The sequence below is a fragment of the Dryas octopetala genome, chromosome 4, assembly GCF_963921425.1.
Source record: "Dryas octopetala chromosome 4, drDryOcto1.1, whole genome shotgun sequence".
Lineage (NCBI taxonomy): Eukaryota > Viridiplantae > Streptophyta > Magnoliopsida > Rosales > Rosaceae > Dryas > Dryas octopetala.
Window position 1 is genome coordinate 8972562 of NC_141369.1, and position 15365 is coordinate 8987926.

General features: G+C 35.3%; 1 protein-coding gene across 1 annotated transcript; it reads right to left on the reverse strand.

The window, feature by feature from the left end:
* Nucleotides 1–9332: 9332 nt before the first annotated feature.
* Nucleotides 9333–10010, reverse strand: LOC147286555 (non-specific lipid-transfer protein 2-like). Its single transcript, XM_086242778.1, has one exon. The coding sequence runs from the start codon at nt 9938–9940 to the stop codon at nt 9644–9646; it is 297 nt and encodes a 98-aa protein (XP_086098904.1). The 5' UTR covers nt 9941–10010; the 3' UTR covers nt 9333–9643.
* Nucleotides 10011–15365: the final 5355 nt, after the last annotated feature.

Below are 15365 nucleotides of genomic sequence, written 5' to 3' on the forward strand. Positions count from 1 at the left end.
ACGAAGAAGGTATGGTGCACTTTGGCCAGGGCTACTGCACAATTTATAGATGGGGGATCCAAGGAGGAAGGCAATGCTAGCAAAGCTTGTGTAGGTCCCTCTCAGTTTGTCTTAGACGTCCAATAAAAATATCATTTCTTTTTGGTCAAAGTAGTAGATATCCACTAAATTTTCATTCAAATTTTCTTTTTCTTTATTGTTTTTCTTGAAACCTTTTTGATATTGATAAATTAATGACTCCTTATATTTCACAAATTTGTATTCTAAATTTCTAATATGAAAAAAGCATTTATTAAATATTTCACATTATTAGAATATAGTCTGTTTGCAGTGCTGGCTCTGAAAAGGAGGACCGCCTAGCGACCACCTTCAAGGGGCAGCCCATAAATTTTTATATTATTAATATATATATATATTAAAAAAATAGTTGTTGGGTTTATGTATAATATTTTCGCTGTAACTATGTACTTTTTACTTATTGTGTCAAAATTATAGTTATTTAGTTTTTTTCTTTGGGTTTAGGCCCCTTTTATACTAAAAAAAATAAAAATTAGGTCTTTCTAAGATATAAAGTTTGGGTTCTGCAACCTATTTTTTCTTTTATTTATTTTTTATTATTATTTGAAAGCCACCTTTTTATTTCTTTTTATTTCCTTAACTTGTATTTGGCCAACTTGCTTTATTTTTTCCTTGGCTTCTCAAGTGAATCACAAGAGAAGCAAGCCAATATCCTCATCTGCATGGCAGTGGGTCATTTTTGCCCTTGGGTTTATACATCTTTTTTTTTTTTTTTCATTAAAAGTACATGTCCTTCTTTCTGAGAAGTTGAATTCAAAGAGTATGTTTGCTTTGAATTGACAAAGACGGATCTCTATCTCTCCATATAATCTTGTAGAAAATTGTTTTTTTTTTTTTTTTTTTTTTTGTGTTCTCTACACACTTTTTCAATTCGAAAGAAATTAGAGAATTCTCATTAAGGAAAGAAGGAAATTAATGTTTGAGTGTATGTTTTTCCTTTTAATTTTTAGGTCCATTGATTTTAGGTACCAAATTATAATGTTTTTTCATTTTAACTACTAAAACATTTATGTTATTTTACTTTAGGTACTAAATTTCAATTTAGGTACCAATTTTAAAAAACATAGTTATATCAAACTGTGACTGTCTAACAGTTATAACTTTTTTATTGATTTGTTGTTTTTTCAATATTTGCAAGGCTTAAACTTTAATGTTTAGTCTTTGAATTATATGACTTTATCCCCCAAGCCTAAATAAAAAATATTAAACTTTTAAAAATTTTGAATTTTTATAAATTTGAAACAGTCACAGTTCAATCACAACTGTGACTGTTCGACAGTCACAACTATATAACAAACTGATTTGTAATCTAATCCAAAATGTCTTACTCTAAGTTAGTACATAAACTAAAACAAATTAGTGTCTTGCTGTTTTACTGAAAAACTATTGATATTTGGTATTTAATCCTAATTTTCTATTAATTTTTTTCTTATATTCCTATAATTTTCTTGACATTCAACCAAAAATTTCTTAATTAATTTCTTACAAATTGTGAATTATTTTACAGAACTTTTTATTATTGACCCAATTTAGATTTTGTCCGCCTTCAAAAATCAGGTCCGACCCAATTTATACTAATTTTCCAATCAGTATAACCACGAAAAAAAAGTCATTTGTTGAACATGAAATTTGGACTCCGGACATGATCACGTGACAGAAAAAGGTTTTTTGTCCAATTCTACATAAGTTTTTCTGGTGACACGGTCATAAATGGGTCAGCATATGTAAGCTAGCAGTAGAAAAGGCAAGTTAGTGAGGGACCAGTACATTGAATTAAGTGGGTCCCACTTGCAAGAAGAGAACATCGGGTTGGGGCAATGGAGACGTCCTTGCCATTAAAGAAGTGCATGCGTCATCGAAACTGCATCAAAAGCCAAGCAACGCTACAGAAGAGTTTTTGTTTGGTAGTGCAAAGGGAGGAAGGAGCTTGTGATCCACTGAAAAAAGAAATCTCCATTTCCATATTGGAGAGAAAACCTCTATTAGCGTTACATGTGGCTTGCAGTGGTAACCCCCAAATGATGTGTTGGAAAAGCTTGTGAGATTTGTTTACTTCAAGTTCAAGGTATATACTCCACTCCAATGCATTGTTCACTTCCTCTGTGCTAAGCTTTTGCTTATTCCGGTGGTGTTGTGATGCACTGCATGTGCAACCTACTAGTACTAGGTAGTGGGTTAGTGTGTGACAAATATTTAATTGCCTTATTGATGTAAAAATAAATGAAAACTTTATAAAATGATTACATTTTAACGAGAAGTTTATAATGTTTATCACCTCTATTTTTTAATTTAACAATTTCAATTTTTTTAAGCTGTCAAATAATTAGATTTACTTAAAAAGCTGAGAAGATTAATTGGATTTACTTAGAGTCGAGTTGGTCAAATGTTCATATTTAAATGAAAAGAGTAATTCGGTTAAAAAGACAAAAATAAAATTGTTATTTTTTCAAAACAATAATTAAGGCTTAAAATTGTAGACGCAAAATGAGTTATTTTATAGAGTTGTAATCTTCTGATTGTTTTAAAGTTTCTTTTTGCATCTCTATGCTAGAATTAAATTTATATGTATTAATAGTGAGAAGGATTGTTTCCCAACTATAGGAAGCTTCTTTGTTGGAAAGACTTACGAAAAAAGGTGAGAGCGAAAGTTGATAGGTCTCTCATCAAAACAAATCCAGCTAATTAATGGGTCAGGGAAAATGAACCTAATATTATTATGATCATTAATTTGGAGACTAAACTTGGAAAAAGAATTTTTGGGTCTGAGTTGAAAATAACTCGCACTTTGGAGAAAGTGGAACAGAATTAGCTGCACTCGTCTTGCAAGTTAAAAGTGCATGTTATCTTCATGTTGTATGGAAAATGGTCGAGAAATTACTTTAGAATTGATAAAAACTTCTATCCAAGGAATAAAATTTCGGGTTTCGAGAAAATTTCGATAAAAATTTCGACGGAAATTTCGAAGATTTTTAAATTTCGATAAAAATTAGACGGAAACGACGGAAATTGCTATCAAAATACGAAAATTTTGAATAAAACTTTACCATATGTTTATTTAACATATTATCTACAACATTGATAAAAAATATTAAAGAAACCAAATTATATAGTAGGTTTCATGTGATATAAAATTAACATAATGCGTGCTGGAGGCAAATACTATTAAATAAAATTAGTATAATGAATAAATAAAATTAGTATATTCTTTATACTCTATAATCCATACACTAAACTCTAATGCTAAATCCTATATACTCTATATACCATAATCTCTTTATATTCTATAATCTATACACTAAACACAATATACTCTATATTCTTTAGGATATATATAATATAAGATATTAGGATTTAGGCCTTCAGAGTATTTTTTATTATTTTATATATAGAAATGTATTATGGTTAAGGTTTAAAAATAACTAAATGAAACCCCAAACTTTTTTTTTTTTCAATTGTCCAAAGACCCCAAACCTCAATCAACCATAATTTTTTTTTCTTTTTTTTTTTTTCTTTTCTTTCCTTTCCTTTTTCTTTTCTTTCCCTTTTCTTTTCTTCCCGTGGTTCTCTCCTTCTTCCCTATCTTTTCTCTCTCTCCCACTGTGTTGCATATAGGCTCAAAGCCACTGTGTCGCACGCGGAGCCATGAATCATGATATATCATCTCTTTCATTTCTCTCTCCTTCTCTCTTGCGCTAATCTTTCTCTCCCTCTGTAACGACCCGACCCAAATTTTACTGGAAGTTTAAATTTTTATTTAACCTTGGTTTCAAGAGGGTTTCAAGGAAGCTTAGTTTTCGCGACCTTGGAAATTTTTTTAAATTACTTTGGAAGTTTTTGAGAGTTTATTCGACGTTTTCACTGAAATTGATTTAACGTTATTTAAAAGTTAAATTGAATTTAAAATGTTTCGTTTTAAAATTTGTAAGACCCTGTATTTTTCTAAGTTTTATTTCGAAAAGTATTTGAAAGATTTGGAGAATTTATTGTGATTATTTTGGGAATTTATTGAGAAAAAAAATGTTTTTGATTTATTTTTTATTTTCGTTTTAAATTAGACTTGACCCCAAAGTTGTTTTAAAATAAATGGGCTTTCGATTTTGACTTTGGGTCCGTTGGATAGGTTTCGAGCCCACAAGTTCATAGACACGTAGCACGCATCATTTCGAGTTACGGTTTGAGAGATATGAGCGTTTGAAGCGAGAGGCAATTTTGTAAAATTGACAAATTGGGTTTTAAAATTTTTAAATCAGATTTTTAGGAGTTTCTCTTTCTTTCTCTCTAGAACTTTCTCTCCTCCCTTTTTATTTCTCTCTCCGGCACACTCTCTCTCACTCCACTCCCGCACCCCTAGCCTCCCCTGCGCCCACAACCCAACAGCACCACCACGACCAGAAAAATCACGCCGCCAGCCTCTTCTCGCAGTCGCCAACCTCCGACGAGCCTCCCCCGACGCTGACTAGCTCAGCTCGGCCCTCCTCCAGTCAGCCCAGACCCACGCGCACAGTAACGACGCCAGAGACATCCCTCTGTCTCGCTGGATTCCGGCCAAATCCCAGCCCCTTTCATCTCTATTTTTGGTGAGATTTCTTCCCTATTTATTGGGTTTTCATTTCCCTAAACTTATGTTGTTCAATTTCGAGTAATTGGGAATTTGCAAATTCTGGGGTTTGATGCCATTTCAGGTTTTAACTTGGATTTTCGATTGGGAGCGAATTATTGTCGTTGTTTTGGGACAATTTCATTTCTAGAAATTTCAATTTATGCTTAGGATTGGGCCTTATTGAAGTCATCCTTATTTGGCTACTTTGGTCTTGAAAATGGCCACTTTGGGCAGCACTAGTGGTAGTCTTGCTCACCACTGTCATAGCGTGAAATTAGGACTTGCTTTTAGAACGATTTCTAAGTAGATTTTTGTTTTGGCTAGGTCCGAAGTTGTTGGAGAAGCCGAGAAGTATTGGACAGAAATTTGTGACCTTGCCGATACTAAAATTCATCTTAGGAAGAATTTTCCAATCAAGGCGAGACAACCGTTGCTCATGACGATCCGGTGGAGGATCGAAAATAGGATTCTCACTGTGAGTGGACTAACTTTTAATTTTTCTGAAATTTTTTATATGTTGATGATTAAATTCTATTACTTGACTATATTGAGTTTGAATTTAAGCTAAAGGATTTTTGAGTTTAAATTTGGCTTTTAAATTCTTCTTTCCTAAGTTTAAATTGAGATTTATGGTTTTTGTTTTCAAAGTTTCATGGATTCATGAATTTAGATATTGTGAGTTGAACAAATGCATATTTGATGAGTTTGGACTTGTTACGGGGAGCTTTGGAAAGAAAATGAAAGGACTTGAGATTGGTTTTTATGAGTTTATGAGTTGTTATTGATTTTCAAACCACCCACTTCAGTGCCCTTCCAGGTTATTAGATTAGATAGGTTTTTGGGACCCATTGCGGCACACACATAGGCTTTGGGCCGTGTGTCGTGATGCTTGATCCTTTGGGGGTGGCTCTGCGTGCACGTAAGACATAATTTGTGGCTCTGCACGCGTACGACAGATTCTTGGCTTTGCGCGTGTATGACAGATTTTATGGGTAACTGACTGGTGTGTGTTTTCAGTTGTTAAGTATTTTAAGTGATGAGTTTATGGCAGCAAATGTTTTTTTAAGTACGACGGTTTCTGTTGAGCAGTTTTATTAATTTTTCAATATATTGAGAGTGGTTTGAGAAGAAAGTTTTTAGCTTAAATTATTTTATTATAAATGTATTATACAGTTTTATTGCGATAGTTTATTTTAAATTTATAAGCTACTTAGAATCTTAATGTTTGAATTTTATTTGATAAGGAGTTTATGCTTCGGTTTGGTTTATTGAATTTTGATAGTAACTTTGAACGTGTTTTTCTGAAAACGTTTTAAAACTGGGGGATTTCAATGAGTGACGTGAGGTCTTAGAGCTGAACATGGTTTTGAAAGATTTTCTGAAACATGAAGTTTACTTTTGTGTTCGTTTCTATTAAACTGTCCACTCACTGAGTTTGTCTCACGGTTTATCTTGTTTTGTCTTAAATTGTCCCCCCAGGTAGTAGTTTTGGTAGAGGTCGAGCCAATCACGTCAAGGCAGTTACATCCATCTCCCTAGTCGGACCCTGTAGACGCCATTTTATTCTTGTAAAAATTCCTTGTAATAGAATAGAGGCTCTGATAACCACTTTAAATATTAAGTTGGTTTCTCTGTGAAATTGTTGGGTCTGAGACCCTATTTGGTTGTGGTAGAGGTGGTTGATGATTTAGAAGTGCTTTTAACAGGTTTTGAAAATTTTGGGTTAGTCCATTTTCAGAGGAGGTTCTGCCGAATTTTCAGTAGGATTTTCCTTGATTTTGGATTCCCACAGGACCCTTTCGGGTTTCTGGGTGGAACTCGGGGGCGGTCCTGTCACCCTCCCCGATGGGCCCGATCTGATTTTCATCTTCTCCACCATTCTTCTCTCTTCTCTTCCTTCTCTCTCCTCCCTCCCAAATCACTCCGGTGGCTTCTCTCCCTTCTCTCTCCTCCTTCCCAAATCACTCCGGTGGCCGGATTTGTAACCGCTAGCAAGGAGAATGTAGAAGACAGATGGCTGGGTTCTTGAGCGAAATTTCGCCAAATTCGATAATTTCGGCGAAATACTACCGAAAAATTGACGAATTAGTGTTAAAATTTCTATACCCTAAAAAAACGAAATTTTCGCCGAAATTTCGCCAAAAATTTCGAAATTTAACTCCTTACTTCTATCAACAGGTTTATTAAGTTCATTGTATATATTTCTTTCATTACGTATCTATTTCTTTCATTACATACAATACATAATAACTAATAAGTCATAAAATATGAAATTTCATGTAACACATACAATATGTATATATATATATATATAAGATCATTTCATAGCAGTTTTAGAAATCGATAAAAAGATTTATGGAAACTAGAGGAATTATTGGGAATTTTTTTTTTCAAGGATTTAGATGCAGCTAGGGGTGTGTTTCGAACGGATCAGATTGGAAATAGGGTATTCTAATTCCAATCCAAAAATTTTTGGAATGAAATTTCTATTTCAATTTTCAGTCCAAAAAATTGGAATTTCAACATCTCATTCTAATTCGAAATTTTTCGATTTCTCGAAATTTTCAAAATTTTTCGGAATATCACATTTTCGGAATTTTCGAATAAAATTTCAAAATTTTCAGATAAAAAATCAGAATCTTCACGTTACTTTTTTTAAAAAAAATTATAATAGTGCCCAAATCTAATATCTTAGAAGAGGGAATTAATCTTTGGACCTCATCCAACATGATGAGAATAAATGTCACTACTACACACACACACACACACATATATGATATATATATCATGTTTGAAATTTTAAATATAATAAACTCAAATATTTAGTAATTACACAATTGTTGGGGTAGCCCAATTGGAAGCACCGTAGAATTGCCTCATCTTCGATCTCTCATCCACCCTAATAAGCACAAACAAAAAAAATTAGTAATTACACGTACAAAAAATGTAGGTGTTTTTGTTAGCATTTATGTTATTATGATACATATATATTTATAATAAGAAAAAATTTACAAATAGGACACATACTTTGATAGATGTTCATTTCAGGACATTAATTTTAATTCATGTTAATGAAGGACACATACTTTTATTTTGTGTCAATTAAGGACCCTATTTTATTTTAACTTTGGTCCGACATTAGACCTATCAAAACTCCACCAAATTTAGCAAACTTATATTTGGTTTAAAGCTATGCATCTCATCTTAATTTACAACCATATAAATATCACTCAAAATCGAACATCTACAACTCTAGATAATTGGCCCAAAAGTAGAATACCCAACTATCCAATCGAACCTCTGGAAAAAAAAAAAAAAAAATTGAAAAATCGGACAGTTTCGGATACCTTACTTTGAGGCCGATAATTTAGAGTTGTAGAGATCCGATTTGGGTGATCTTTATATGGTTGTAAAGATGAGATGCATATCTTTAAACCCAGTATAATTTTTCTGAATTTGGTGGAGTTTTGATGGGTCTAACGTTGGGGCAAAGTTGAGATAAGAACTGAAAAAAAAAAACATGGTCCTAAATTAACACAAAATGAAAGTATGTGTCCTTCATTAATAAAAAGCAAAATTAATGTCCTGAAATAAAACAACTATCAAAGTATGTGTCATATTTGTAATTTTTTCCTTTATAATATACATATGTTTAATTATATTAATATATAGTATCAGTAATTTTTTTTAATATATATGTATGTGTATGTTTGAAACAAATAACAAAGTAATGAAACATATAGTAGAAAACTAAATAAATTATATAATATTAATATAAATATGGAATAAATTGGCATAATTTCGGAAATATCGAATCGGAATGCCTTTGAAAAATTTCAAAATTTTTCGGATCGGAATTTTGTTTGAATCGGAATTTACAGAAACATTCCAATTCCAATCCAATCCAATTTTTTTTTTTTTTTTTTTTTTTTTTTCAGAATTCGGCATTTTTGGATTTCGAATTTGATTCAGGCATTCCAAAATTAGAAATTTTCAGATTAGAATAGATCGAATTCGGATTTTTCAATCCAAATCACACCCCTAGATGTAGCCCAAAAAGCCAAGACAAGAGGCGAGGCCGTAGGCACAGCCCAGCATAAAATATTAATGAAAGTAAAACACAAAATCTGACTATAAATTGTCTGTTTTTTCATTCCCATTTACTTCTCATTTTTGTTTGTTTCTCTTTTGTTGCTTCTCAATGGTTCAATGTAGGTCATTAAATTTGTTTATTATTTGAGTGCTTATATTTACTCTTTTCTTTAGCACTCAATTGAGCCTCTATTCATTTTTGTAATCAGATTCGGGTTACAATCCATCAGATTGCACTCAACTTAATGGGTTTTCGAATTCGGATTGTAATCAGATTATCGGATTGAATCACTAAATCCATCTCCCGTTAATCACATCGGATCGAATTACTCTATTAAAATTCATATTTGTTTTGTTAACTTAATGGATTATTGGATTCAAATTGTAATCAGATTATCGGATTAAATCACCAAATCCATCTTTGTTAATCACATCAGATTCAGATTGAATTCGAATCAAAATCCGATCCATTAACATCTGTTAATGGATCAATTGAAAAATATAAAGCTAGACTAGTTAATTATAACCAAGATAAAGTTTTAGAGGACGACTTGGACACATATTCACCAGTTACAATAATAATAGCCATTAAAATTCTAGTAGCAATAACAACATTCCACGATCTACTTCAGAAGTCAAATGAAGATGACTAGCGATTACAATGACATTAATTTATTTCCTTTAATCAATACCAAAACTTACATATCACATTAATTATTCTCATAGGACGTACTACTAGACATAGTACAACCAGTAGCGATGAACCATGACATGAATCCATCATTCTTATTAGTAATATTGAATAACTAATAATTAATATTGTTGATGGATCTCACCAAACCCAAAGGGATTCATTGTAGCTAGGTTATTGAATCAACATTTAGGGAAGGGAACACCACATCTGGAAGCTACTTTTTTGGCGTTGGGGCTGCTGACATATTGCCTGAGGGCTGGGTTCTTGAGGTATCCACAGAGGCATGGCCTCTGCTCCCTCAGCTTCTGGCAGCATGTCCCTGACGGCGGCGACCCCGACCTTATTGGCTCCAGGCATGAGCTCAGCTCCAAGGGGCTGCACGTCACTGCCTCTGCTCTCATGATGCACACTTCACTTAGAACCACTGCCGCCACCACCACCACCAAACACACTGCCACACCACTTGGCAGCTTCATCTTGGATATGCTTTGTGTGTGTGTGTTTGAGAGAGAGAGAGAGAGAGAGAGAGGGGTGGGTGTGGTACATTTGGGCATGGGCACCACACAATTTATAGAATTTTGGTAGGGCAGATAAATGTGGACAACTCTTGGGCATGCCCACAGCCATACGTGGTGGGAGAGGAATTAAGGGCAGATAAATGTGGAGAACTCTTGGTCTTCCATCGAAGAAGAGTCAACGGGTCAAGTAACATGTACCTAGTTATGGTGATTAATTTTGGAGAGCACAAATCCCACTTTGGAGAAAGTGGAAGACTATAGTAACTACGAACTATACATAGTCTTAAAATTAGGTAGGAGTCTTATCAACGGGTCATGCAGGTTGAAAGTGTAAGTTTACTTTTCACATTAGTATTCATTAAAAATTTAAAACGTATGTATATGGAGAAGTTTGAAAAAATAACCCTTTTTTGAAGACATTTAGCCCACTTTGTAGAACTCTTAGAAATCTGACCAAAATTGAGGTTAAAAAGACTTAAATACCCTTAAATGAAATACTCCCTTTGAGCACTTCTTCTAACATTCTCCCTTCATCCTCCAGTAAGTCTACTCAATCTCTTGAAAATCAACCTCTCACCATTGCACCCACCACCGCACTCACCACTCTACCATGCATGTTGTCAAACCCACCCACCACTACAACAATTTTGGCCAAAGGCCTCCAATGATTTCCACTAAAGTTGGGGGGGTGCCAATTGCTAATGTGGTTGTTCACTAATAATTAACATTAGTGATCACATTATTATGTCAAACATTGGCAGTGAATTAAGAATCAACTAATGTGCTTGATTAGTTGATTAATCAGTGGTACCCCAGTAATTTAAAGTAAAAAAAGGGGGTCAACTAATTTAAGGACTAAAGCAGGGAGTTAAAAAATGAATTCACTATTTTGTCTGGTTGCTCCGAGTTGCTAAACCTTTATTGGGGTTCCCTTGTGGCAGCATCTCTTTCTTCCCACCCCTAAGTCAAACGGGATCCAGCATCCGTGGATGTCACCGGTCACGTCATAAAGTGCCGATCGGTTCAAATCCCCAAATTAAGGGGTTGCTCCTCCTCCAGTCACCATCGGAAGGTGGGTTCAGCAAGGGGTTGGTTATTGCCAAATAACTGGGTTCCATCCTTCCACTGATGTTGCGCATAGGTGGGGGAAATTCATGGGTTTTTTTGCTTCTATGGTTACAGTGATTAGATGGATATGGCACCTGCACCTGGGTTTTTTCAGAAATTCTGGTTTCTCTTTGTGCTTCGGCTGTGCGTGAATGAGGAAGCACCTGGTACACAAACCAGAGGGGTCGGTTGTGTTCCGTATAATTTAGTTCTGAGTTGGTCCGACTGTGGAAGTTCTGAAGCTTCCAACAATCAGGAAAGCGATATTTGCAAAAGATGATAATCAGTAATTATACAATTTCACTTATTGCTCTCCTACCAACAAGCTTATGCTTTGTGGTTATATTAAGACTTTTGTTGGCATAACTGTCTTTTGTGTTAAGCTTGCAGTAGATCAAACATGGTTTGAATGTCTTAGTTGTGTTGAGAATAATGATGTAAAATGTGTTGATTGCTGGAGGTTTTGGATGAGCGGACCTCAATTTGGAGGTCCGGGCCTCAGATTTTTGTGTGCGTCCTGGAGGTCAGATCCTTAAGGTGGAAGTCCGGTCCTCTGATTCATGGCTGTGCTGACAAGTGGGAAACCCCTTTTACAAATCAGGTACAATAGCAACTTGACCAATTTCCTATTCCCCTTAAAAAGGTGGGGCAATATAAAATAAATAATAATTTTCAACCTTTTCCAACTATGTACTTGGGGTTGTACTAACCAATCAGAGATTGTACAAAACAGTAACCAGTTTTTCCATTTTTTATCATAAAATTAAAATCCAACTATGGTGTCTTTAAAGCCTGCAATAAAGTAAGTCCAGTCAGTGAGACAAACTTAAAAAGCCATCTCCCGCCCATGCTCAATATTTTCCCTCCTTCTAATGGCGCTTAGTAGGTTGGAATCACAGTTACCCATGACTGACTTGATAAGGTGTCAACTACTTGTGGCTGTTGACAGGCTTCAAGGGATACTATATACAGTAAGGAAATCCTCCATAAAGTGTTGAAGATATTTTCAAGAGCATTTACAAGGCTGCAGTGAAGCAGGTAGACCTACTGCTACATTCAAGAGACTTTGCAAAGAGAATATCATCTGCATCTACTGCTCTACAGAAGATTCTCAAGCTTTACACTGTAAGGTATGGCATATTCCCTGCACTTATGGCAATCCTTGACTTTAGGCTTTCCATAGTTAAGCCTTGTTGCGATCATTTTAGTTGAACACACACCCACAGTCATGCATATAGGTGTAACACAAACCTCAGTTTTTGTCATTTGCAATAAATATCAAACTGTTTAGACCTTGTAGAGGTTATTTGTGTTGTAGCTTTCAACCTTAATGGACAGAGTATGACCTAAGATTGTTCAATGGTAATGGAACTTAGGATATGCTGTTATTTATATAGTTAAAAACAAAATTTTTTCCATAGCATCACTACTGGAAGTACTTGGTTCAGAGAGTTAGTAAAAGCACTTTTACATGTTCCACCATACATTATCACAGTTGATGCTGTTATGATACACATGGAAGTTCACCCAGATGATATGACTTAGAAATTGACCAAATAAAACTAACAAAAAGTGTGAATGCCTCTGTGTGTTCTTATTTGAGGCTAGTGGGAGATTTAAATTTTTAATAAGCGTTTATTATGCAAGTGTGAAAAGGAAAAACTTTACCAAATTTGTTCAGTGATAATTTGTTAAAAACAAATGGCATGTGGCAGAACAATATATGAGCATTCGCTTAACAAATAATCTAAAGTATTAAATGGAGTAGTGGATTTATATGATTATTGTTTTTTAGTTCACATTGAAATCTTTTGAAACCCCTACTGAATGTTAGTTATATTGTCTGTGAGGTGGATCTTGTGAATTTTTTATTGTTATATCAAAGTAGCCATAGAAGGAATCCAATTGGTTTCATTATATCATGTGCCAAATACAGTTAACCATGTTTGGATTTGTTTTGCTTAGTGTGAGTCCACCTCAATGGCTAACTCCTAATCAGAAGGAATATCTCAACCCTTTGTGGATGTTGACGTGGTTCAGGAGACCCCTAACATGACAGGGGAGGTCATAGTTGGTTGAAGAAAGGAAAAGAAAAAAAAACAGAAAGCCAAAATTATGAGGGGAGAAGGTCCGAACTCTACACTGGAGGACCGGATCTCCATAGAAGGTAGCAGCAGTGAAATGGAATTTGCACGCAGGGAGGTCTGGTTTCAGCTTGTGAGAACCGGATATTCAGAGACGACGCAGCTTGAAATGGAGATTTCATGCAGGGAAGTCCGGACCTCTTATTAGAAGTCCGGACCTCGAGTCGGGAAAATTATACATGAGCTATATTTTCACTAGGGGAGGTTTTGGAGAACCGGACCATGCAGTGAGGTCAACTCCCCAATCTTCAAAACCTGACCTTGTCCTACATCACTTTTTTTCATAAAGGAAATCTTATTTGGCAGTGATCTGAGTTTAGAATATGGATAGTCATAGAAAGACACCCATGATAATGTGCTTTTATTTATTAAGCTTCTAATGGTGTGTATGGAATAGAAACGCTGTGTAATTAACACAGTTAACAGAGGGAAGCTTCTAATGGGACACACTAGTGGAACGAAGTCACACACGCAAGTGAGGGATGAATACGTAAGTAAATAGACTCCCAATTTGTGACCTTACATGAAGTAAGCAATGCATTTTTAAAGTCATATGGTTTTATTATTTAAAGAGTGCGTTTTTCTTTACAGGCTCAGGATCATGATGGTCATGAACCAAACCGAATTGAGCTATTCAAATTAACTCACCGCAGAACAAATGGCAACCCTATTGACGAGGCTTCTCGGGAAATCATGGTAAGTTTGGTGATGCACTAACTACTCTCACCAAGAATGCAGCCACATTAATGTTACTTCATTAGAGAAAAAATAGTATTAGGCAGGTAGGATTTTTCTATTGGTTGACATAAACATGTACATGTTGTAACAAAATTTTGTTGGATTGACAGGATGAGATGGATAGGCTTGTGGCAGAGTATGAGGAGATGCCAGAAAACCCACCTATCACTCCTGCTGTCTACAATAAGATATTTCAGATGTAGTAGGACCTGAGAGCAATGGACGAGTAAAGGGTTATGGAATTGGGGTAACCCCTGCAGATATACTTGGGCAGGTGATTCAGCGTCGTGGGGTTGGGGCAGAACTTCAACAACTGAGGTTGGCTAATCAACTGCTGGTGGCTGAGGCAACCACGCAAGTGGAGCTTCAAAAGCTTGAGATGGAGCACAACCGCAATGTGATGGAGCAGTACGGGTTGAATTGGAAAGGATTGCAATGGTAAACACTCAAGATATATTGAACATTCAAAGGCAACAATCCCACATGGATTTCAACTTGAATGGAAGGCTTACCATAGCTTTAGACAGCTACTTAAGGGGCAGCATTGGCACAAGCACCGGCAACACTCCATCCTTGGCACCCCCACTACCCCCAGTTCAGACTGGCACAAATTCCTTCCACCTTCCACAGATGCCAAGTGTGATTACGCCATTTTCTACAGCAGGAATGGCTGGTCCCCAACAGTTGGCGCAACAGCATGCTAGGAATAACATGGGAGTAGAGGATGGTGTTGCGGGAGATGCAGGCGCTTCAAGCAGCAGGGTTGGGAGGTCACAACACAACTGATCGACATAGCAAAAAAAATCATGGCTGCCAGTAAGAATACTTTTTGTTGTTTTGAGTAATATACTGCTAGTATTTTGAACAGCTTTTGTGATACAACTATAAACTTGGTGGGTTATATTATGGTTTAGACTATGATAAATATCACCAAGTTTGGAAGTGTGGATATTCTGTTGGGATCATATGACTAAGTGTTTTGCAGCTAGTGATTAAGCTTTTGTTGTTTTTGGTATCTAAGTTTCATTTTGTTTTAGAAATTGTGAGAAGTATGGGGAAAGGATATTAGAGTGGTTGTAACTATGCACTTGAACCGCTACTTGAATTAAACATGCAATTTCAATGTATATAGCAAGTCGTATTTGCATCAATGAAGAAAGTCAGTGATTGTGAGTTCAGCTGTGCAACTTGAGTTGTCAATTATTTGTTTTTAATTTTTCTTATATGGCATTGAGGTTCTGCTACATACCCCTCCTATTAATGGGATTGCTGGACTGAAAGTTAAGCATGCTTCCTCCAATAATAGTCTAGCCTTTCCACATTTTATGAATAATATGGTGTAACAGCCATTGCAAGCATCCTTAGTATTATAAGAGCACACTGGAATTGAAAAA